Here is a 24483-nt window from a genome sequence, read left to right on the forward strand (position 1 = left end):
TAAGTACTTGCGAGTGAGACAGACTAGTCTGGCTTATATACTTCAAAATGCAGTTCTAGTATGACTCACTATATTTATTTCCAATTATTACTGAATTTTCCACTGGTTGTTCCCTCTGGGCTGTAAATTCAAAATAGTGCAGAGTATAATTCGATCTCACTGACCTCAGCAACCATTTTCTAGCGTCACTTCTGCCGTGCGAAGGTCTGGGATGGAAAAGCCATTGAATTTTACATCATATTGCATTGAGCCTTCTCATCAACTCCTAAGATTGTCTCTGTGTAACAGGCAAGAGTATAGGTCAGTAAGAAGTTCTCGTCAAAATGATATGTGAGAGACTTTTAAAAGTAGTAACCATGCTGTGGCAAAACTATTGGTGGCTCAGTGGTTAGCACTGCTGCCTCACAGCGCCAGGGACCCGAGTTTGATTCCTGCCTTGGGCGACTGTCTCCCCCGTGTCTGCATGGGTTTCCTCCGAGTGCTCCGGTTTCCCTCCCACAATCCCAAGATGTGCAGATCAGGTGAATTGGACATGCTAAATTGCTCATAGTGTTAGGTGCATTAGACGGGTGAAAAAGGGTAGGGGAATGGGGTCTGGGTGGGTTACTCATTGGAGGTTTGGTGTGGACGTTTTGGGCCGAAGGGCCTGTTTCCATACTGTAGGGAATCTAATCTAATATTATCAAGTACTTCTGTAACCTTATCCAAACAATGCTTGTGAAATTGTAACCGTGCATCAATATTATATTCCTTTCTACATAGTGTAACTGAATGGGATTATAACAGAAGTGTTCAGAAGTTTGCAAAGCAAAATGTTTTTATTTTTCTATGAATTGAACACCAATCATTATCTTCTTTGTGCATGTTAGATATTCCCCTTTGCTATATTTTGGTATGATCACGTGAAATATTCAGATTTGAGCTTGCATTTCTTGTTTTCTGTCAAAGAAATACCAGTTTTAGGCTCAAAATCGCAAAAATCAAGGGCTGTTCTCAGCCACTTAAACTTTCAACTGAAGTTGAAAAATTAACATCGATCTCTGATGTTACACTGAGAATTTATCAACAAATATCAGTACATACACAAGAGCAAGGAGACCAGAATTGATGGAAATGAGGTCTAGACCAAAGAAGGAGCAAGAGAATTGCTGATGAAGGGCTTTTGCCCGAAACGTCGATTTTCCTGCTCCTCGGATACTGCCTGACCTGCTTTTCTAGCACCACTCTCATCTAAACTCTGGTTTCCAGCATCTGCAGTCCTCACTTCTGCCCAGAGGAGGAGCAGTTCTCAGATCTGTAAGGCTAGAGGAGGCTACAAGATGTAGGCATGTGGCATTTAGGAATTTGAAGAGATATCAATTTTAAAATTGAATGATTTTGAGGACAGTTGCAAAGGTGTGATGGGTGAGTGGACTTGTTGTGAATCAGGGTGTAAGGTACAGTTTAGGATGAGCTTGTATGTGGAAGATCAAAAGTAGGAGATCATCTAGTTGTTCATTGGATTAGTGAAATCTTGAGGTAACAAAAGCATGAATGAGGGTTTCAACAGTAGATGAGTTGAGACTGGTGTGGAAAGAGATGAGGTAATGAAGGTGGAAGTCTTGATGCTGAAATGGATATGTAGTTCAGGTTGAAGTTAAATACAACATCAAGATTACAGATGGTCTGGTTCAGACACAAGCCATTGCCAGAAAGAAGGTTAGAGTCGGTGGCTGGGGAAGTACGACGTGGCAGTGACCAGAGAGTGTGGCTGTGATCTCCCCGATACTGAGTTGGAGGAAAGGTCTACTCAGCCATTACTGGATTTTGAGATGAGCTGTATGATGAAAGAGGATCTGGAAAGGGGGTGAATATGTCATCATGAGCAATGTGATATGTTTCTGGGTGTTCTTGCACATAGTTGGAAAGTAGAAAGGAAACCAAGAATAGATCATTGGGGAACTTCACAGATCCTGCTGGGGTAGCAGGATTAGAAGCTATTTCTGGTTATTTTCTGGTTGTAACTGCATTGATAAGAATAGAACAAAGCCATGATAGTCCCACTCCAATGGATGATGTTGAAGGAGGATTGTACAATCAACCATGTTAAAGTTTGCTGGATTGGATGGACTGCATTGAGTAAGAATCATGAGCTAGGACAGTGACCTGTGTCATAGTAACACAAGGTATAATTTACAACTGTCATAAAGTATTGCACTGGCACAGAAAACCTAATTGGCGAAATTAAAATGAGGAACTGCAAGAAGGACAGGCATGGCTTTGAGAGGCAACAAGGTAGTCAAGCATTTTAGAGAGGAAAGAAAGGTTGGAGGTGGGGTGATAGCTTAAAATGACAAACAGGTCAATTTTTTTTTGTGTGGAGCCGGTGATAATGGTAGATTTGAAGGGGAGTGATTCAGTACCTTCAGGGAACCTTCAACAACATCAGCTAAGACAAGGGTTGGAATGAGAAGGTGGATAGTAACCTCGGGTAATACAATCCAGTGAGCAGGGATGAAGTCTCATGGTTGAAATGAGGATCGTTAAAAAGTGAGGCAAATCACTGAAGCATTTGGTCTTGCATTTATCAGGACAAACTCAAGAATGCCAAATTTCAGACATTCGTAATAACTTATCTTGACAGGAGAGAATTGGCAATGCATTCATACGCAGGAACCCATTCTTTGTAAGCAAACAGAATATCTTTGAGCCTTTCGCTTTTAAAAAAAATTACCCACAATCACATGGAATCCATAAGATGTTGGAGCAGAAATAGGTTTTTCAGCCAATCAAATCTGCTCTGTCATTCAATGACATCACGGCTGATCTGATAACCTTCAAATCCACTTTTCCCTGTAATCCATGACACCTTTACTGAATAAAAATCTATCTCCATCTTAAATATACTGAAAGACTCTGGCCTCGACCGCCTTCTACAGTAAAGAATTCGATAGATTCACTATGTCTGAGAGAAGAAATTCATTCACATCTGGGCGGCACATGGCTCAGTGGTTAGCATTGCTGCCTCACAGCGCCAAAGACCCGGGTTCAATTCCCGCCTCGGGCAAATGTCTGTGTGGAGTTTGCACATTCTCCCCGTGTCTGCGTGGGTTTCCTCTGGGTGCTCCGGTTTCCTCACACAGTCCAAAGATGTGCAGGTTAGGTGAATTGACCATGTTAAATTGCCTGTAGTGTTAGGCGAAGGGGTAAATGTAGGGGAATGGGTCTGGGTTGCTCTTCGGAGGGTCGGTATGGACCTGTTGGGCCGAAGGGCCTGTTTCCACACTGTAAATAATCTAATCTCTGTCCTAACTAGGTGAGCTGTTACTCTGAGATTATGCCTAGAATCTCCGATAAGGGCAAACAATCTCTCCTTGCATCTATCCTGTAAAGCCCCCTAAGAATCCACTATCGTTCAATAAGGTGGCCTTTTCATTCTTCTAAATTCCATATTTCCATGGTTCTGTGTTGTTTGCTCCATTGCAACATCTCGGCCATTCAGAATTGGGTAGTCAACAAGCCAGCGTCTGTCCCTCCTGTGGTATAAAGGGTGATCATTTGAAATCTGGTAATCTTCCATTTATCCTGATCAATGCAAGAGGAATAGGTTTGGCAGTATTCAAGGTCTGAGCTTTTTTGAGGAGAAAGTGAGGTCTGCAGATGCTGGAGCTCAGAGCTGAAAATGTGTTGCTGGAGAAGCGCAGCAGGTCAGGCAGCATCCAGGAAACAGGAGAATCGACGTTTCAGGCATAAGCCCTTCTTCAGGAAGGGCTTATACCCGAAACGTCGATTCTCCTGTTCCCTGGATGCTGCCTGACCTGCTGCGCTTCTCCAGCAACACATTTTCAGCTCTGAGCTTTTTTGAGGACATGGTGAGAAATGGGGAAAAATCTCGCATCTAGGGCAAGGGCACAGGGGAACCATAGGGGAAATTTTGTCTAATGTGCTGGAGAAAGAGTGAGAAATGGCAGAGGCATCTCTTAAGTGAAAAAAATACCTCACAAAGTAGTGAAAATACTGGTGATGGTTAAGGGATGCAGTAATGCCCTATCGATCTCGGCTGGCTGAAGTGTCCGAGACTGACCCTAATACCTGATTGAAGCTGAAGGCATTAATGCATTCTCATGGCTCTATAGTTTACCATTATACCTCTGAAAATTATTGTCAATAGATTCATTAGACTTTTGACCTCAATTCTAATGTTGAAAAGAACAACGCTGCAATGCCTTAGTGTAGGCAATAACTTGTGCTGTGTGATTGGCAGTGAGTAATCTTTGTTCTGTTGCTGGCTCACATTGTTCATTACAAACTGCAGCATACTGACGTTAGTTACTTCTATGCTGTATTTCAGTGTGAAGGAATAATAACCTATGTGCCTATTTTGTATATTTATGCCTCAGTCAAACATTCCTGTGAACGATAAGTGTATGATTGGCTGAAGGAGTTAAGTTGCAGTCTTGGGTACAAATCACCTACATGAGGATTTAACTATTATTTTATGCAACATTTTGTTGTAATTGATGGATACATTTAGCTGTGAGTAGTATATCATCTGAGACTGAGAACAGGGGATCATGAGTTATATTCCTGACTTTAATTGCAGCTCCAACTTGACTATTCCAGTTGGCTGTATTTTTCTAGTTGTAAATTGACAGCAGTGAAGTTTCATCAGAGAGACGGGAGGAGTGCAATTTCTATCAGGACCAGTTCCTCCTTATGGAAGTCAATCTGTGATTGAGGGAGAGGCTGAATAGGCTGGGGCTATTTTTCCTGTAGTTTTGGCGACTGAGGGGTGAGCTTACAGAAGTTTGCAAAATGATGAGGGGCATGGATACGGTAAATAGCCTTTTCCCAAGGTAGGGGAGTCCAAAACTAGAGGGCGTAGGTTTAAGATGAGAAGGGAAAGATTTAAAAGGGACCTAAGGGGCAATTGTTTCATGCAGAGGGTGGTGTGTGAATGGAATGAGCTGCCAGAGGAAGTGGTGGAGGCTGGTACAATTACAACATTTAAAAGGCACCTGGATGCGTGTATGAATAGGAAGGGTTTAGAGGGATATAGGCCAGGTGCTGGCAAATGGGACTAGATTAGTTTAGATATCTGGTTGGCATGGATGAGTTGGACCGATGAGTTTGTTTCCATGCTGTACAACCCAAGACTCTTTGAAAGTTTTATAGTGATATGGGCCAAAAACAGGCAAATGAGACCAGATTAGTTTGGGGAAACCTCTTGGCATGGATAGTCTGGACCAATGGGTCTGTTTTTGTGCTGTATAGCTTACGATCCAGTCAAAGGCACAAATAGTTAGCGAAATGTATCTGTCCATGTGAATGGTTAGTGTTGATGGAGTAGGAGTGATGTGAGAACTCTAAAGGGGGTACTGTTTCTAAAAATAAAACTGTATGTTTAATTGTATGCATTGTTTTTCGCAACTGTAAGAATACTGAAACAACAAATACGGGGAGGAAACGACTGCACTGTCTGTGGAAATGGGCATTCCAAAGGTGTTTATGGTATCGTCCAGAAGAGGGAAGCAGCTTACCTCCAGAGATTCTGACTTGGTCTTTGCAAGACACTTAACAGATTACACATGGCTGACTTCATATAACGAAACTGTTTCTTTGCTTCGAATACATACATCTTACACATCTCTGCATTTATCGACAACGGTGTTGCACATGTATAAGGCACAAACAGCTTGTGTGAAGTTAATAACGTTTGATCTCTCCTGTTCTCTTAACCAGTTGGTTCCTCCACTTCCTTTCTTCATGTCTTCGTTCATTTCTATCGGGTTGGGATAGCTTCTCCTTCTTTCTTTCTTCTACTTCCGGGTGGTCAGGGACTGTTGTGAATAATCAGGTAAACCTGCCTTGATTTTTTTTAATATATACTTTATCTAAGGCTACAGTTCTATCGATATGTGATTTTATTTCTTCACAACAAAAATGCATTCACCACAATACTCATCCTTCACAATAAAAGATGCCGTTAACGTCTTCATCTGTAACATTGGGTGCCAGAATGGAGATTAAACCTCCTCTGTTATAATTGTATCAGTCGGCCTGAGGAAGAACACACGAATAATTGTACCACTATTGAAAATGTCCCACTTGGATCACTTAAGTAGTGTTAGAAAATTTCAATTTATTGAGAATCTTTATATCTGTAGATTGGGAAAAGTACTGTAAATTAAAATCCAAAATTGCAAAGAATGTGTAATCCAATATTGTTCAATGTTTTCCTTTTACACTGATAGAGAAATAGGAAATAAGTTAGTGATTTGATCCATCTTTCCAAACATTCCTTGCTAAACAATGCACCAGGGTGAGTGATGTTTCATTGTTGCATGAAGCTATCAGTGGGAGAGTAATACCTCAATGTAAAACATTCGAAATCTGTTCAGCTTTGTCAGTAATAATAGCTAGCCAAGCCGTTACCAAAAGGGTGCAAGTCCCCTCAGCCAGGATTTCACGTGTATCGCTCAAAAAAGATAAAGTTAAAAATTACGCAACATCAGGTTATGGTCCAACAGGTTTATTTGAAAGTACAACCTGGTGTTGTGTGATTTTTAACTTTGTCTACCCCAGTCCAACACTGGCACCTCCACGTCAAAAACAACGAATAGTGCATTCCTGAAAACTGACGTTGAGGGTTGAGCTGGAGAACATTCCGTGGATGATCTTACAGGATGCAGCGGGTGCAGGAACATCTTACGATGCCATCAAGAAATTTCAAAGCAACCAATCTCAATTATCTTCTATAAATTGTTCCCACCAAGTTAGTAAACGTTAAATTCAAATTAAGATAAATGAACAATGTTGCTGGTTTATCGTCTCACCCATTTCTGATCCTTTTTTAATATAAAAAAGGTTTCTTTTTAATCAAAAACACAAGAATCATAGAGTACAGATAATTCTCTTTTGGAATTAAGTACAAAGTGATTGTTGAATAGTTTCCAGATGTTAGTGTTGCCATTTTGTGGGGTTTGGCAGCAAGTGCCTACTTGGGGCACGGAAAATCGTACAGTAAATCACTTAAACAAAAACATGAATTTATCCCATATATTTCACAACAATCAGATGCTGAAAATCACTTGACAGTGTAGTCACAGTTTGTAGACAGCGAGTTTCCACAGACAGCAATATGAAGATGATTAGTTAATCTGTTTTAGTAATGTGATGTTAATTGAGGAATAACTGTTGGTCAAGACACCAGAATAATTGCTCTACTCTTCTCTGAAATATTATCATGGGATTTTTCCATCCATTTGAGGAGGTAGTTAGAGCCTCAGCATAGTGCGTTGGGAGTACCAGCTTTGATTTAGTGGCTAAGTCTTGGCACGGGTCTTAAACCCATAAATTTCAGATTTGGTGACAAGAAAGCTACCAACTGAGCCATGGTTGCCATGCATTGAAATTCTAAACTGATGGCAAGTATGGGGTAAGGAGCATTGTAAATTTGAAATTTAGAAAGAGCTGTTGTTGTATTTCTGTGCTAAATTTAAAATCAAGTAGAAAAATAATTCTCTGATCAATCAATATAGTCATTAACACTATCCACACTCCTCATGTAAGTTTGTATATATCTTTCTAAAAGCTCTGTACCCTTCTCCAATTGCTTGTCTTCCTTGATGCTGCTTCAGGTAAAGACAACTTCTCTTGATTTCACACGTACTCCATTGCAAATCATAATCTGCTGACTGCTGTTTTAATTACTGGTATATTTTAGTAAAAGAAGCATTGGGTTTGATTTTTGACTTGCTGCTTAGGTATGGAGCAGTTTTTATTCTCCTGTGATTTAAACATAAAAGGTCAAAGATCTACAACTGTAGATTTCAAACTCTCTGAACTGATTTGCTGTTGATGTAATAATAAATCTAAAACAGCATTAAGGAGAATAAACTGTTCTGATACTGCAACACACATCATTTGCTGTCCTCTTAATATATCTGCCTGATATGTTCAAGAAGAATTGCAGAAAATCAATTTGGAAAGACATTGATATCTAAGTTTCCCATTAGGTATAATTATTACCATGAGATGTTTAATAGCAGTTTGTTTTCATACACTTTTCAATTCATTTTTATTTACCTAAGTTAATAGTTTGAACTTAAAAACACAAGCGATGCTTGGTTCTTAGAAGCACACTTTGTTTTGTTTTCTGTCCTCTTGCCTGAAATGTGCACCAAATGCAAAATTATAGACTACGCTGAATGCTTGTCACTGTCACCAAATACTGAAAGTGTGCTGTATTCTGGCTGTTGTATTATTTTGATTAGTCTACAATTTTCTTGTGAAAATGCCTTACAATTTATTTGTACTTTTAATTCTAGGATGTGAGGCCAGGAGATGTATCGAGCAAGCGGAACTTGTGGGAGAATAAGACAGATTCTTCCAATGGAAAAGCAGCCACCCCATCTAAGGTCATCATTGGATAGAAGACATCTATCTAGATTCATACACATTTCTCCATTATATTTTGATGTAAACTGTTACATCCCCGGATTGACTGTACGAAACAATGTTCACCCGGGAGCTATTTAAATGTTATTAGTTGATATCCAAATATTATGCTGAAATTTGTTGATGCTGTTCTTGTAACTTAAAAAAAAATATGTAAAATTCTGATTGGTAGTTTGTGCCTAAGACAGGTGAGAGGGAACCTGTTTACCAAAGAGTGAAATTGGTATCAAAGTGGAGTCTTCAAAAGTTAAAATTTCTATTTGCTAAAACTGAAGTTGCATTTAGCTCTGGAGCACCACAGTCTCATTCAATGGAGCTAAATTGAAATTTCAACTTTGATTGTTCCTTGAACTTAGCCTCTTTGTATTGGTAAGTGTTGCCAGTTTATAAGCAGCCAACTCATGCAAGACATTGTGTGTATCCACTGAACTGCTGTTTCACTAAGTGCAATGTATTATAGGACAAGGTGATCACAATTCTTTCAAAGGGTTAAACTGCTCTACTTTCTACTCTATTTTCGAAGACTGAGTTTCAGTGTCTAAGACTGACCAAGAATGTAGTCCTCTCCTGGCATTGAGTGCTCAGATCCAGCTGATGAGTATGTTTGTGAGCAACCACAAGATGCCTGATTCTATAGGCTTCCCTCCGCTGTTAATCCTACAATGAAACCAGCCATCCTTGCTCATAGCAATGTGGTCAACTCTTAACTGCCCTCTGAAACTGTCTGGCAAGCCAATTCATCCAAGTGCAACTAAGGATAGGCAATAACTAAATAAATGTCCAAAGATGCACAGTTAAAGTGATTTGGCCATGCTGTATTACTTAGTGTTCAGGGAAGTGTAGGTTAGGGTGAATTAGCCATGGCAAATGCAGGGTTACAGGGATAGGGTAGGGGGGTGGGTGTGGGTGGGATGCTGCTCAGAGGGTCAGTGTGGACTCGTTGGGCTGAGTAGCCTGTTTCCACACTAGGGATCCTATGGATTTGCCAGCAATGCCTACTTTCCACATAAGACTTCAAGTTAAACCTCTGCCCAGAATATTAGTGAGATCAGAATGCAAGCAGAGTGGATGGCTACCATTGTGCATGTCTGCAATGTTTTGATGCTCTATCAGACTGTGTAACTATGGCATCAACTGTATGTCTAACTACCAACCTTACAAAGGAAGGATCAGGTAACCGGGGAGGGGATTGGTATTTGTTGGGATGAAGTAATGTAATGAGGACCCCTTCTCCACACACACACACTCAGTTGCCTACTTCACCTTTGAGCATATTCCCAAAACAAACATCCCAGCGCTATCACACTTTGTAGCATTATGTAATCAGGATAGCTCTCACCTACAGGAGTCTCAGCCATTAAGTGGTATGTGTTCATAGCTGAGTTCTCCTGTTAGTTGTGCGTATTTGTGGGGAGGGGACGAAAAGCAAGGAGTATGGGGAGCATTACAAGGAACAAAAAGGAGGATGCAATTGACCAGACCGGGGGAAGAATTCATGGCAAAGGAGAGAAGAGGCGGAAAGGGTTGAATAGGAAAAGTGAGATGAAATTATTTGAGAAATGAAGGACCTGAGTTAACAAGGGTTGGCAGGGCATAGGGAGAAAAGTGGGAAATGGTTGGTATAGGGATGAACAGAATGTAAGACAAAGAGGCAATTAGATGGGAAGATAGAATATATGACCTCACTGGCTGTAGTTGGCAGAAAAGGAAAAATTAATAGAAATTAAGGAGGGTGGGAACAGGGAAAATTAAGCGCAGTAAGGAGGCATAAAATACAATAAATGGTGTCAATCCACAACAACATTGGAAAAAAGATTAATTCTGTGTCAAATATTTGGCAGAAAAGGAGATAGTAAAATTAATGAATGGCCAGAAACTGGAAGCAAAGTTTCTGTTGGAGGGAGGTGATGGGTGAGAAGATGAGAAATATTTTTGGGTGGGGTTGAGGTTAGTTATGCAGTGGATATCATATGAAGCAGCAACTCACTGCATTAACACCTGGAAATAAATAACCACTGAAGCTACAAAATTGGCACTAAAAACCTGACCGATTGATAAAGGACTCGAAAATCTTCTACAGTTATCTAGAAAGGCATTATTGTAAAGAAAGCTACAAAACAGTAATAGTTACAACAAATTAGGAGCAGGGAGTAGGCTAACTAGCTCCTGGGGCCTGTGCTGGCAGTCAGTAAGGGGACAATTGATCTGATTGTAACCTCATATCTGGCGTACCTGTCTATCCCAATACTACTTCACCATCTTGTTTCACCTCAGTCTTACACACATTCAAGCAGTCAGTTTCAACCACCGTATCAGCTGGATTAAATGCCTTTGACACGAGATCTAAACAGGGCCAGTCACTAATTCCCCAGTATCTAACTCCGTTCATAATACCTTTGATAGTTAAATAGCCAGTTCCGACTTACACTGGGACCAGTGCTGATAGGTGAAGGGTAAGATAAATACAATCAAGTGCAGACATCAAGTGTAGAAAATGTTAAGAACCACTCCACCCTCTTCCCCCTTTCCAATGATCTTTAACAGCATCACCAGCTTTGCGATTCTCCACCGCCAATATCTTGGGAATCATCATTGACTTATCTAGACCCATTGGATTCAATATCTTGGCAAAGGCAAGTTACTTCATGATAAATGTCCTACCTCTTCCCCTTTAAAACTTGCATGACTTTCCCGTAATGAATAAAAATAAAATTTAGGCAATTGAATATCTTAGGCCCGATTTTGCAATAAAAGCTTCTACCCTGCCAAACTCTTGTTACTGATGCTGATAGAGAAAAGCTACCTCGGTGTTCTGGAAAGGGTGGGACATTGTAGTTCAGTTAAGAGTACCTTTGGGAAGTGAACAGTGAGGTTTAGATATGGTCATCAGCTGTCCCTCAATTCGGGGATGACCACAACACAGTTGCAAGTTTCTACCGTAGATCTTCAAGCGACTGAACAGATGGATTCTCAGCCCACACATCTTTAGGCACCCGGAACAGAATGCTGCACGAGATTGTGCAGTCTGGAGAGAAGGATTTGCTTCTTTGTCCTACAGCCTTTGCCTGCCACTCTGTTTCATTAAAACACTGGGACTCAAAGCGTGGTGCAGCTTGATGGACATGGTGCTATTTTAAACATTTGGGAGCAAACCCCTCCCAATGTCTAATGGCAATGCTACCATGTTTTATGGGAAACTTCAGAGTGTCTTTAAGGCACTTTCTTTGATGTCCTATTGAATATTGGCCACCCGAGAGTTGAGCAAATCAGATCCAATGGGGAGATGGTTGTTGGCTTGGAACAGTATCTGGTCCATCAAAGCTAATTCTGCCAGAATGCACATAGAGCAGGCTTTAAGATGGACATTAGCATTTGATCAATTGTTCTCTCACTGAATCTGGATAATGCAGCAGAGATGCTCTAACATGTTCCTAATTCACCGTTTGGGTCTCTCTGTAGATCAGAATGTGCTGACAACAGTGGATTTGTTTGTTAAGACTGTGTTCAACTTTAGAGGTTTTTGACATCAAATGCTTGTCACTGTGATGTGTAGAAGGCTGAGCTGTCACAGCTGGTCCAGTTTTGGGATCTCGTTGACAATGGTGACCTTTTGAGAGCTGCTGTCTATCAAGGAATGTCAAGTGTTCAGTATATCTGAGAGTCTCTCCTTCAACAAATGTGAGATGTGGGGTATGTGCCCGATTGGGTGTAAGTTGATCTGAGGTTTGTTTGGGCAACTTTCCAAGCCTTGAGGAGTTATCAGAAGTTGAGGATTACCTGATCAGCCGTGAGCTAATAGAGTGGTGGGGCAGAATTAATGGGCTGAATGAGCTATCTCTGTTCCCACACCTTATGATCTTCCCTTTAGGAATCTATTACAGCTGACTTTATTTGATATCTCCATTCAAGAATTGAGTTAGATGTGTGAACATTTTCCCAATTTGATCGTGAGCTGCATTTGAAATTCCTCTCCTCAGTCAGGCTGCTTGAAAGCTGAGATATTGATGTTTTCTCTCTTTGATTTTTGGACCTTATGATGCCTTGGGGCTGCTTCATCACTAATTGAACAAGTCTTCGATCTATCCGGTAGATGTCAATGCCCTGCACGGATCAAGTGATACAGCTAACACTCGGATTATTAATCCAAAAAATGACATGACCCAGGAGGTGCCAGTCATTTTGATGTAGGATGCCTCCACACAACTTTTTCTTTCCTTCCCGTGGAAAAGAGTGTAGCCTCAAAGCTAACGACAGCATCCTATTGGTTATACCTGAGATGTAGGTTAATGTCATGAGTCTTTCATTTATACAGTTCAGGAGATCTGGCACTGCATCCAAGATTACATTCCTGCTGGAAAACAGACTCTGTGAGCATGAAAGTTTCTGTCAGCCATTCCTTTTCATAAGGAGGTTTATCCCCTTGCTTGTCTCGTCAACTGCCTCTCCCCAACAAGGCCCCAGCTGAGGTCCCCAATAATTTCTTTCCAGCTAGTTGAGATTGACCATGAGTGCTCTAACTTGCCAAGTTGCAGAAATTAATGTTTTCTTTCTTCTACCGTTAAGATAGTCATCCCACAGGGTGTAATCTCCCAGTGAGGAGAAAGCAAGACAGCCTATTTCTAGCCCCCTGTTCTTTAGGGTTGAGCTTAGGTTTTCCTGAGGAGGAGCGCTCAGTCTCAAATGCTGCTTCCCAGAGACCCAAGACTATTGCTGAGTGGCCTTCAGGGGAATGTGTCTCTCTTTTAACATTTGGCATGGATATGAGTAGTGGCTTACTATCTGTACTTGGGCACAAATCATTCATAGGTGTCTACAGAGATTTGATGGGCAAACTGAAGAGAATAATATTTAACCATATAACCAACTGGGACTACTGCCTGGGTGAAGGAAACAAGCTCAAAACAGTACAATTTAAGCACTAGAAAAATGATGACCATATTTTCTTTGTTATGCCTAGATTACAGCTGGAAGTAAGTACAAATCAGGCTCAGCTGGGGATCACGGCAGTTACACTAATGGTGAGTGACTTTTAGAAACACTTCAAATTGAACATGAACAATATGGCCAGGTGATTCTGGACTTGTTTACAATAGTATTTCAAGCTCCATGGACAGTTATCACTATGAATGCAAACAGCTGAACGTTAGTTTTTTTTATTGTATCTTCAACGTGCGTCAGCAGAAAGACAGTAAAATCATAAAACTAAGTAGGTGACAGTGTTAAGAACAAACTGTACAACTCTTCATGGGGTAGCTGGAGAGATGTCACTGTGATAAATGGCTAGCCATGTGTCAGTTCATCTTTTGGGTCCTTGTTCAATTACAAATTGCTATATTTACAAAATCAGTGATAAATCTTGCGTTTATTGTATTCAGGGAATGTTGCAAAATGTTAGGTGGCTGGTTTGCATTGTATCATCTAAATTTAAATGAGCACGAGAATCTGAATCATGTTTGTTGTATTACACATCGGTCTGCGTGGTGTTAAAATGATGAGCATGTTAGAATTGACCATGAATCACTCATTAGCATCAGTGGGTTTTAAAAATATCTCACAAAGGAAACCAAGGAGAAACAGGAGACAGATCATTATACCTCACAACAGCTGGGTATTATTCCTGGCTGTTGGACATACTAAGTCAGATTAACAACTTACCAAGCACATGATTGTTTGAGAAGGTTGATTTGTAGCAGGGACATAGAGTATGGCACATGTTGAGGATCTACACAGTAGAAATCTATGAAGGTAACAACCTTGATATCAATGTGAGTTTCATTCTATTAAAACCAAATGCCTACAAGCCAAGGTCAGCTGCAGGCCTTTTAATAAAACCACATGAACTGTAAGCATTCATTAGGTCAGGCAGTGTCTAAATACAGAAAAACCAATGTTTCAGAGCCAGTAGCATTTAATCAGAAATGGAAGGTGTTAGAGATTAACAGTTTTTAAGCAATTACAGAGCCAAGGCTTTTTATCATTGATTTAATTTTTAATTAAGTTTCAAGCACATGTGCAAGAGTAACAGGTTATCCCATTAGGCTAGAAAATGCTGGAAGTACTTAGATTGCGAGATGGATACAAACAGTTTATAAAGAGGTATTGACAGGTTAAGCAAATGGGCAAAAAATTGGTAAATTAACTAGAATGTGGAATAATGTGAAGTTGTTCATTTTGGAAGGGATTTCAAATTAACAGACTATTATTAAGATGGAGAAAAACTGCAGAAAGCTGCAACACAGAGGGACTTGGGGGTAACTGTGTACGAAATACAGAAAGCTAGCACACAGGTGCAGCAGGTAATCTGGAAGGCTAATGGAATGTTGGCCTTTATTTCAAGCAAGTTGGAGTGCAAGAGTAGGGAAGTCTTACTGCAGTTGTACAATGTGCTGGTGAGACCACACCTGGAGTACTGTGAGCAGTTTTGGTTCCCCTTATTTAAGGAAAAATATCATTTTATTGGAGACAGATCAGAGAAGGTTCATGAGAATGATCCTTGGTTATGAAGGGATTGTCTTATTTGGGTTGGGACTGTATTCACTGAAGTTTAAATGAATGGTAAATGAAATCATTGAGATATATAAGATTCTTAAGAGGCTGACAGGGTAAATGCTGAGAGGATGTTTCCCCTCATGGAAGAATCTAGGACCAGAGGGCACTGTCTCAGAATAAAGGGGTGCAAAATTAAGACTGAGTTGAAGAGTAGGTTCTTCTCTCAGCGGATGGTGAGCCTTTGGAACTCCTTACCATAGAGAGTTGTGGGGGCAGAGTCCTTGTGTATATTTAAGGCTGAGATAGATTCTTAATCAGTCAGAGGTATAAAGGTATGGGGAAAGGGCAGGAAAGTGGAAGCGAGGAATGTCAGATCAGCTATAACCCTACTGAATGATGGAGCAGGCTCGAGGGGCAGAACAGCCTGCTCCTATTTCATACGGTAATATGACATAGGTCTTGAAGCATCATGGGAAAGCAAAGTTAATGTGGGTCTGTTTGAGGATGTGTATCGGTTTTCTATCATACCAAAAACATTAAACATATTTGTGTGTACATGTACCCATTAATAATTGAGCCACACTAATTTATTTCTCATTTTTTAGATACTTAAATTTACTCTATTCAGCCTTAAATTTATAAACCTGGTTTGGCACTGTTCCTCATAAACTGGATAAGAAAGTTAATCACATTACAGTCAGTAGCTTCAAGATGGGGACTGGTCGGTTTATGGTAGCTCGTGGATGGTCCTGAATAACACCAGCAGAGTGGGACCAATTCCCATTCTGGCTGAGGTAAACTTTGGTCCTGCCTCCTTTTGGAAGGCAATTGCAAAGCATCACTGACAAAAAACATCAAGGAAGTAGCTGAGGATGGAGCATCAGCAGATAATGAACCAAGGAGCTACCTTCAAACAGATGTATTGCCAAGATATTTTCTTACTGACGAGATTTCACCTCGGCTGAATGCTCATCACTAAATCTACTAGGTCTGTTCGTTTATTAGTTCCTATACATATTGTACTGGAAGCTTTCCTAGATCCATTCAAACAATTCATTAACTTTACCATCTGTATTTATTCCTCTTTTTCCAGACCACACAAACATTAAATGTTCCTATTGCAACCACATTGTCTTTACTACATGCTTATCCAATCTCCACATTTATGCATGTCCCCACCCCACACTAACCTGAAGAGGTTTCCAGATTAGTCCTTCTCAGAGCTTTTACATTCAAGGATTGCTTTTATTAAAAAAAAAAGAGTAGGTCATTTAGCCAATCAAGAGTGCCCCAGCATTCATTAGATGGAACCATTGCCATTTGATTGTGACTATAATTCCATTTTCCTACACCCCGACTTTCAAAATGTTTTCCCGCTTTTTGGAATCTTTTAATTGTACTGCTGCAATTTCTTTTCAATATTGCTGCTCCTTTTCCAATGTTTGCACCATCTAAATGTTGAATAGACAGCAACATTTAAGCCCAAAGTCAACTGAATGTTTGAACATACAGCCAGGAGCTGAAGTGAACTATTTAGTCCCTTGAATCTGCTTCATCATTTAATGAACCATGGCTGAACTGTTGTGGTTCTGTTCGCCGAGCTGGAAGTTTTTGTTGCAAACGTTTCGTCCCCTGGCTAGGCGACATCATCAGTGCTTGGGAGCCTCCTGCGAAGCGCTTCTTTGATGTTTCCTCCGGTGTTTATAGTGGTCTGTCCCTGCCGCTTCCGGTTGTCAGTTTCAGCTGTCCGCTGTAGTGGTTGGTATATTGGGTCCAGGTCGATGTGTTTGTTGATGGAGTTTGTGGATGAATGCCATGCCTCTAGGAATTCCCTGGCTGTTCTCTATCTGGCTTGCCCTATGATAGTAGTGTTGTCCCAGTCGAATTCATGTTGCTTGTTGTCTGCCTGTGTGACTACTAAGGATAGCTGGTCGTGTCATTTCGTGGCTAGTTGATGTTCATGTATGCGGATTGTTAGCTGTCTTCCTGTTTGTCCTATATAGTGTTTTGTGCAGTCCTTGCATGGTATTTTGTACACTACATTTGTTTTGCTCATGTTGGGTATCGGGTCCTTCGTTCTGGTGAGTTGTTGTCTGAGCGTGGCTGGTGGTTTGTGTGCCGTTATGAGTCCTAGGGGTCGCAGTAGTCTGGCTGTCAGTTCCGAGATGCTCCTGATGTATGGTAGTGTGGCTAGTTCTTTTGGTTGTGGTATGTCCTCGTTCTGTGGTCTTTCTCTTAGGCATCTGTTGATGAAGTTGCGCGGGTATCCGTTTTTGGCGAATACATTGTATAGGTGTTCCTCTTCTTCTTTTAGCAGTTCTGGTGTACTGCAGTGTGTTGTGGCCCTTTTGAATAGTGTCCTGATGCAGCTTCGTTTGTGTGTGTTGGGGTGGTTACTTTCATAGTTTAGGACTTGGTCTGTGTGTGTGGCTTTCCTGTATACCCTTGTAGTGAATTCTCCGTTTGGTGTTCTCTGTACCATCACATCTAGGAATAGGAGTTGGCTATCCTTTTCTTCTTCTCTCGTGAATCGGATTCCTGTGAGTGTGGCGTTGATGATCCGGTGTGTTTTTTCTATTTCCGTGTTTTTAATGATTACAAACGTGTCATCGACATATCTGACCCAGAGTTTGGGTTGAATTTGTGGTAGGACTGTTTGTTCTAACCTTTTCATAACTGCCTCTGCTATGAGTCCCGAGATTGGTGATCCCATGGGTGTTCCGTTGATTTGTTCGTATATCTGGTTGTTGAATGTGAAGTGTGTTGTGAGGCACAAGTCCAGTAGTTTAAGTATGCCGTCTTTGTTGATAGGTTCAGCGTCCTGTTTTCTGTTCTGTATGTCCAGTAGGTTGGCTATTGTTTCTCTGGCTAGGGTTTTGTCAATCGAAGTGAACAGTGCCGTCACATCGAATGATATCATGGTTTCTTCTTTGTCTATGTGTATATTTCTGATGATGTCCAAGAATTCCTGTGTTGATTGTATAGAGTGTTTGGATCCGCTGACCAGGTGTTTCAGTTTCTGTTGTAGTTCTTTGGCCAGTTTGTATGATGGTGTCCCTGGTAGTGATACTATGGGTCTGAGTGGGATGTCTGGTTTGTGTACTTTAGGTAATCCATACAATCTGGGGGTGTTGTTGCTTTCCGGTTTCATTCTTTGTAGGTCAGCTCTGGTTATCTGTCCGTTTTTTTGTAGATTCCTTAGTGTGTTATTTATCCTATTGGTGAGTTGTGGTTGGGGTCAAATTCCTTCATTCCGTCAAAATACCATGCAAGGACTGCACAAAACACTATATAGGACAAACAGGAAGACAGCTAATAATCCGCATACATGAACATCAACTAGCCATGAAACGACACGACCAGCTATCCTTAGTAGCCACACACGCAGACAACAAGCAACATGAATTCGACTGGGACAACACTACTATCATAGGGCAAGCCAGATAGAGAACAGCCAGGGAATTCCTAGAGGCATGGCATTCATCCACAAACTCCATCAACAAACACATCGACCTGGACCCAATATACCAACCACTGCAGCGGACAGCTGAAACTGACAACCGGAAGCGGCAGGGACAGACCACTATAAACACCGGAGGAAACATCAAAGAAGTGCTTCGCAGGAGGCTCCCAAGCACTGATGATGTCGCCCAGCCAGGGGACGAAACGTTTGCAACAAAAACTTCCAGCTCCACGAACAGAACCACAACAATGAGCACCCGAGCTACAAATCTTCGCACGTGGCTGAACTGTTTGTGTTTTGAATTCCATACTCCCTTCTTCCCCCAATAGCCTTTAATTTCCACTGCCAAATTAAAATCTCTTCACAATAAAACAAAGAACTGCAAATGCTGACTATCTGAAACAAAAACCGAAATTGCTGGAGAAACTCAGCAGATCTGGCAGCATTTGTGGCAACATTTTGAGTCCAGCGACCCTTATTTGGAACTTCAGAAGTTGGAGCCAAGAAGGGTCACTGGACTTGAAACATTAACTCTGTTTTCTTTCCACAGATATTTCCAGACCTGCTGAGTTTCTCCGCAATTTCTGTTTTCTGTTTAAGAAATTTGGATTAACAGTTTGGATAGGATTAAAGAAAAACAAAGAATGCAGGATTCTGTGTATTCTTAAACTCGGACACATTCCCCTGGAGGTCAGGAGACACTTTCTGGGAATTCGCAAAAACCGTGAAAGTGCGGTGGCAAAGAGTAAGTAAATGTGTAGCAGTCAGAGACAAACACATGACCCCCCTCCACCTCCAGCATTGGAAATGTTTAATGACCCTACCCCCATTGCCTTCTGAGGCAGAGAGTTCTAAAGTCTTTCAACCCTCTGAGAGAAAAACATTCTGCTCGTCTGCGTCCTAAAAGAGTGATCGCTAATTTTAAGACAGTACCCACAAGTTCTGGACTGACTCCCAAGTGGAAGCATGCTCTTCACATGAAGTCAAGACTGTACACGATCAAAAAACTTTGGTGATGTGGATAGATTGAAAAAGTTGGACCTCTTCCCCTTGGAGAGAAGAAGGCAGAGGGAAGATTTGATCGAGGTTTTCAAAATCGTGAGCAGATCGAATAGAGTAAATAGGGAGGAGCTTGTCAAAGAAACAAGAACACAAGATCATAGATTTAAAGAGATGTGCAAAGGAAGCAAAGGTGATATGAGAGAATTGCTTTTTCACACAGGAAGTAGTTAAGGTGTGGAATGCACTGCCTTGAAATGTGGTGGAGGTAGTTTCAATTGAGACATTCAAGAGAGGCACTGGATAGTTATTTGGCTAGAAGTAATGTGCAAGGGTATGGGGACAAAGCAGGAGATTTCTAAGTATTCTCAAATTCAGAAACAGTCTCCTGCAGGTCAGCAGAGACTTTCCAGGGATTCACAAAAACTGTGAAAGTGCTGTGACCAGGGGTAAGTAAAGATGTAGAAGTCAGAGCCAAGCTCATGACTTCTCTCCTGCTCCAATGTAGGCATGATGGGCCGAACGGCCTCTGTGGTAGTTTCACCAGTGTCCTGTGTTACTGAAGCATAATGTCCTTTAATGCTCAGTTCCTCTCACAATAGAGGATAGCATTCTATTGGCCTTCTTAAATATTTGTTGTACCTTCATGCTAAATATTTGTGACTCATACAATAGAACACCGAAATCAATCTGTAGCTCAAAATTCGGCAATTGTTCTCCATTCAATTAATACTCTGCTTTTAATTCATCCTGCAAAGTGAACAACTTCGCATTTTCCCTACACTCTCCTTTAGTGTTCTTCTCAACATACTTTTCTACTTGTCTTTGTGTCATCTGCAAATGTAGTCACAAAGCCTTCACTCCCTCTCCCCAGTTTAGAACCATATCTGGACCATTCTTCCCTTAAAGCAGAACTTGTGCTTCTAGCATCTTTGCTTTATTTTTTATACAGTGTGCATTGTCTCCAGATGCTGATCAGTCAATATTGCTTTGACTTAGGATTCATATTGAACAACCCAATTTTTAGGCCTTCAATTTCCGGTATCCATATGTCCCTTTATATCTATGTGTCCATCATACTACCATTACGGAGCTGGCCTGAGTGTGTGTTGGGACTTGGTTTCCAGGTTGAATTGATCTTTTTTAAATTGGCCGAATTTCTGTGTCTCCCATGATAATTATATGAATGGGGTTGAGGTTGTGACAGGGTGCTTCAAATATGCTCCATTTTTCAACAGAATGGATTTGCCCAGCCTTATGCAACAATGATTTTGACTCATACTTAATGTTCATGTTTTTACCATTATGATATTTCTCATATTCTTTACACATTCCATGAATAATATGCCAATTTAAAATGACACCACTTAAATGGGGGGCATATTTTGTTCTAAATTAGTTACATTTCATGTGCACTGTAATTTTCTGTACAAATCAGAGTTGTAATGTTATTTTGTTTGTTCAATGTCTCCGCACAAATACATTTGATTTATCTTGCTTTCTTCACCAGGGATGGCACATGATGAAAATGAACCCTAAAGAAATCTTCACAGAATTCTGTCCAAGTGCTCCTGAGATGCCGAGATGAGCTTTTTTTTAAATATTTATATAATATTTTATTAAGGATTTGGTTCACATTATCCCAGTCAAAGCCATGTGTATTAGCACTGTATTACAAATCCACACATTAGCAATTGATCTTCACTGATATACCACCTTTGTCCAGATCATTGAGACCCTTATTCTAAAAGAGAAATGTGCTGTGAAATTTGAAGATTTAGAATATTGATACAACGTCCACTTTAGAATAAAATTAAATCTATAATATGGAACATTTTGATCATGAATTCATGGATAAATTAAATAATTAAAACCAGTGAGATTTTGAATTAGACTTTCTGCTCACTTTAAAGTGTTCTGCCTGATGTCATGTTTTTTACATTTTTGTTAAGTATGTTAAAATGGATTTAAGATTTGATTTGTAATATTGGTACTGATTATTGATTGTTTCATTTTGTTCTCAATGGAGAAAAATGGAGCAATAGTGGTTTATCACAGATAACATTCACATCTTCTAGCTTTGTAGTTTAATTAAAGATAGAATGCTTTTAACTAGCTTGAAATGCTAGATCATTTATTCAGTAATAAACCAGAAAGCAGCCTACAACACAGTTTTTAAAGAAAGAAAGTGACACTTTTCACAAAAGTTATTTCCAACATAACTGGCCTTAGATGTTCAAAGTGAGTACTCAACAGACAATAAAATATACTGAATCTGCCTCAAAATTATATTAAAAAAACTCAATATATTTTAAGGAGTGAGCGAATGAGTGTATGTGTTGATGTGTGTGTCTGTGATGAAATAGGACAATGAATAGATGTGGTATCAGGAGATTAAAAAGGGGTTATGAGTTCTCTGAAACACTGAACTTCCATTATGCATGTCACAGGAGTTGTACCACATACCTTTTGATGTATCACACTTTTATTCATATCTTAACCTGCATACATGGCGAATACACAAGAATTCAAAGTCCTGATTTTTGAAGGAAATTGGAAGTCTTAATTGATGTTTCTTCAACACTGTTTAATTTTGAGTCTGAATAGGAAAAGAGGCTTTTTATCACTTGTGTATGTTAGTCATCTCTGCATAAAGTTAAATAAAGGTGGAGAAATCAACCCAAAGATGTGCTACAACAGCTTTGCTACAAAACATTAACCATTTTGTACTTTTTTTTGGTTTACATATAACATGAAATGCAAATGCACTCAGTTATTGTCTGGAAGTAAAACTATGCAACTTTTATTTTAAATTGCCTGCTTTCTGCCATTTTGTGAACACCACAAATAGTTAAAGAGTTTTAGGCAACTGCATTTTCCATTACAATGTTTAAAACAATGTATTATGAACATGGCAATTCACAATAAACAGATTATTTCTATAAACTGGCTGTGTTTGTTTTATTGAAAACTGGTAAATGTTAACCGAATTATAAACGGTTTCAAGATCTTTCGGATTGCATATTTGATGGGGTTCAAAATAAACTATTGAGTGCCACTCTAGAATGAGGAACCAGTTGCTGATCAAAAAACTGGTGTTCATTCAGGGGCCACCTGCTGTTGAGATGTTTGGAAAAAATGAGAGTTTATCTTGCCTGGTGTCCAGCTTGTACTGTCAGCTTTCCCTTTATAGGGATATTGAGGTATCACCAGGGGTAACTGTGAACTTGGAAAGGATCCCAGAATGCCTAGTTTCAAAAAGCATCTGTGTGCTCAGATTAGCAGATCTCTCTGCAGGTGCTTTGTGATGGTCATGCATCACAGAGTGGGAAAATTCACCTTCTGATTAGCTTGGGAAAAGTCCACAGCCGGATTAATTTAGTATTATTCAGGGGAGGGCTGGTGAGACCATTGTATTATCTCTGGTGAGTGAGCTTTACAATAACTGACTGGGCTCTGGGAGGATTGAGGTGATCGTGAATTAGGCAATTAAATTTGTATCTTAAACAAGTGAATGTTGGGGCTATAATAGAATATGTACAAGCATGATGTTGCCAGGCTTAGAGGGTCTGAGCTATAGGGAGATGCTGAAAATGCTGGGGCTATTTTCTCTGGAGTTGGAAGCTGAGGGATGACCTTATGGAGGTTTAGAAAATCATGAGGGCTATGGATAGGGTGAATTACCAAAGTCTTTTTTTTTTCCCAGGGTAAGGGATCCAAAACTAGAGGGCATAGGGTAAGAGGGGAAAGATATAAATAGGACCCAAGGGACAGCTTTTCACACAGAGGGTGGTTCGTGTATGGAATGAGCTGCCAGAGGAATTGGTAGAGGCTGGTACAATAACAACATTTAAAAGGCATCTGGAAGGGTCCATGAATAGGAAGAGTTTAGAGGGATTTGGGCCAAATGCAGACAAATGGGACAAGATTGATTAAGGATATCTATTTGGCATGGATGAATTGGACCAGAGAACCTGTTTTCATGCTGTACATCTCTATGACTCTTGGTGCTCTTTTAGTTGTAATCCCCCAATTTTTAGAGATGGGTGACTGTGTGTGAGTATGTCCAACTAGATTTTTGTAGATTGCTTTGGATGGCATTTTCCTTCTTTTTCTCCCTCACTCCCTATACATACTTTTGGTGTGCCCAACCACTGCTTTGGCCTTTTTAAGTGATACTTGAGTTCCCTTTTGCTGGTCAGCTAGATAGCACTAATATTTTTAGTAGTGGAGCAGCTGACATTCCATAATGATTCATCCGTTTTAATAAAACATAAGGTTCTTGTGTTGTTCAAGTTAGCCTTGGGCATGGCAAATTTCCACATGCTTTGGTGCAATGGAAACTTGCAGAAACGTTAAAAAAGAGTGTATTCAGGTCTAGCAGACACTGTGTACAATGCGTGTAACACACAAATCAATTCTAATCTCTTGTTTTAGCACCTGCTGTCTCATTTCTTACTTCAAAAATGAAAATCATGCAAATGTCTGTCCATTTAATCACCTAATACAAAAGACTTGTCTGCTAATTGTCATCAGTGGCAATGATTGCAGTTCTTCTATATGTTTGTCCTGGTATATTGCTGAGTGTCAGCTGTGGGTAAAAGTATAAAGCTGACATGCTGTATATCTGATTGATAGAAAACTTCCACAAGCACCATCTGACAGCAAGATGGTTTATTAGAAAGCCTTTTCATTCAGAGGGTGTTGGGAATCTGGAACTCTGTTTGTAACGAAGGTAGAGGCAGAAGCCCTCATAACATTGAATAAGTATTTCAATACACACTTGCAATGCCAAAGTAGACAAGGCTATAGGGCAAGTGCTGGATCGTGGGATTAGAATAGTTCAGAGAACCTCTACAGCATGGAAGCAGGTGTTTTGGCTCACCGAGTCCACACCAACCCTCTGAAGCGCATCTGACCCAGACCCATGCTATCCTGTAACCCTGCTTTTCCCATGGCTAACCCACCTAGGCTGTGCATCCCTGAACACTATGAGCAATTTAGGATGGCCAATCCACCTAAGCTGCACATCTTTGGACTGTGGGAGAAAACAGAAGCACCCGGAGGAAATCCACTGGGAGAATGTGCAAATT

At 40.4% G+C, this 24483-nt stretch overlaps 1 protein-coding gene across 8 annotated transcripts in view; it reads left to right on the top strand.

The window, feature by feature from the left end:
• The window catches only part of LOC122561625 (non-muscle caldesmon), a 213307-nt gene extending 190971 nt beyond the window's left edge, over positions 1 to 22336 (top strand). For 4 of the 8 annotated variants that reach the window (XM_043713554.2, XM_087999642.1, XM_087999640.1 and 1 more), the window contains 3 exons: positions 8310 to 8399; positions 13397 to 13457; positions 20901 to 22336. In XM_043713554.2, coding sequence (XP_043569489.2) covers positions 8310 to 8399; positions 13397 to 13457; positions 20901 to 20929 — 180 coding nt within the window. In that variant the 3' untranslated portion in view covers positions 20930 to 22336. Of the gene's footprint in view, positions 1 to 5721; positions 5837 to 7573; positions 7620 to 8309; positions 13458 to 20900 lie in introns of those variants that run through there. The other 4 variants (XR_015761171.1, XR_015761172.1, XR_015761170.1 and 1 more) reach the window with 4 other exon arrangements.
• The last annotated feature ends 2147 nt before the right edge of the window (positions 22337 to 24483 follow it).

This window comes from Chiloscyllium plagiosum, unplaced genomic scaffold (assembly GCF_037043375.1).
Source record: "Chiloscyllium plagiosum isolate Xiang-an unplaced genomic scaffold, Cpla_swu_hap1 HiC_scaffold_23, whole genome shotgun sequence".
Taxonomy (NCBI): domain Eukaryota; kingdom Metazoa; phylum Chordata; class Chondrichthyes; order Orectolobiformes; family Hemiscylliidae; genus Chiloscyllium; species Chiloscyllium plagiosum.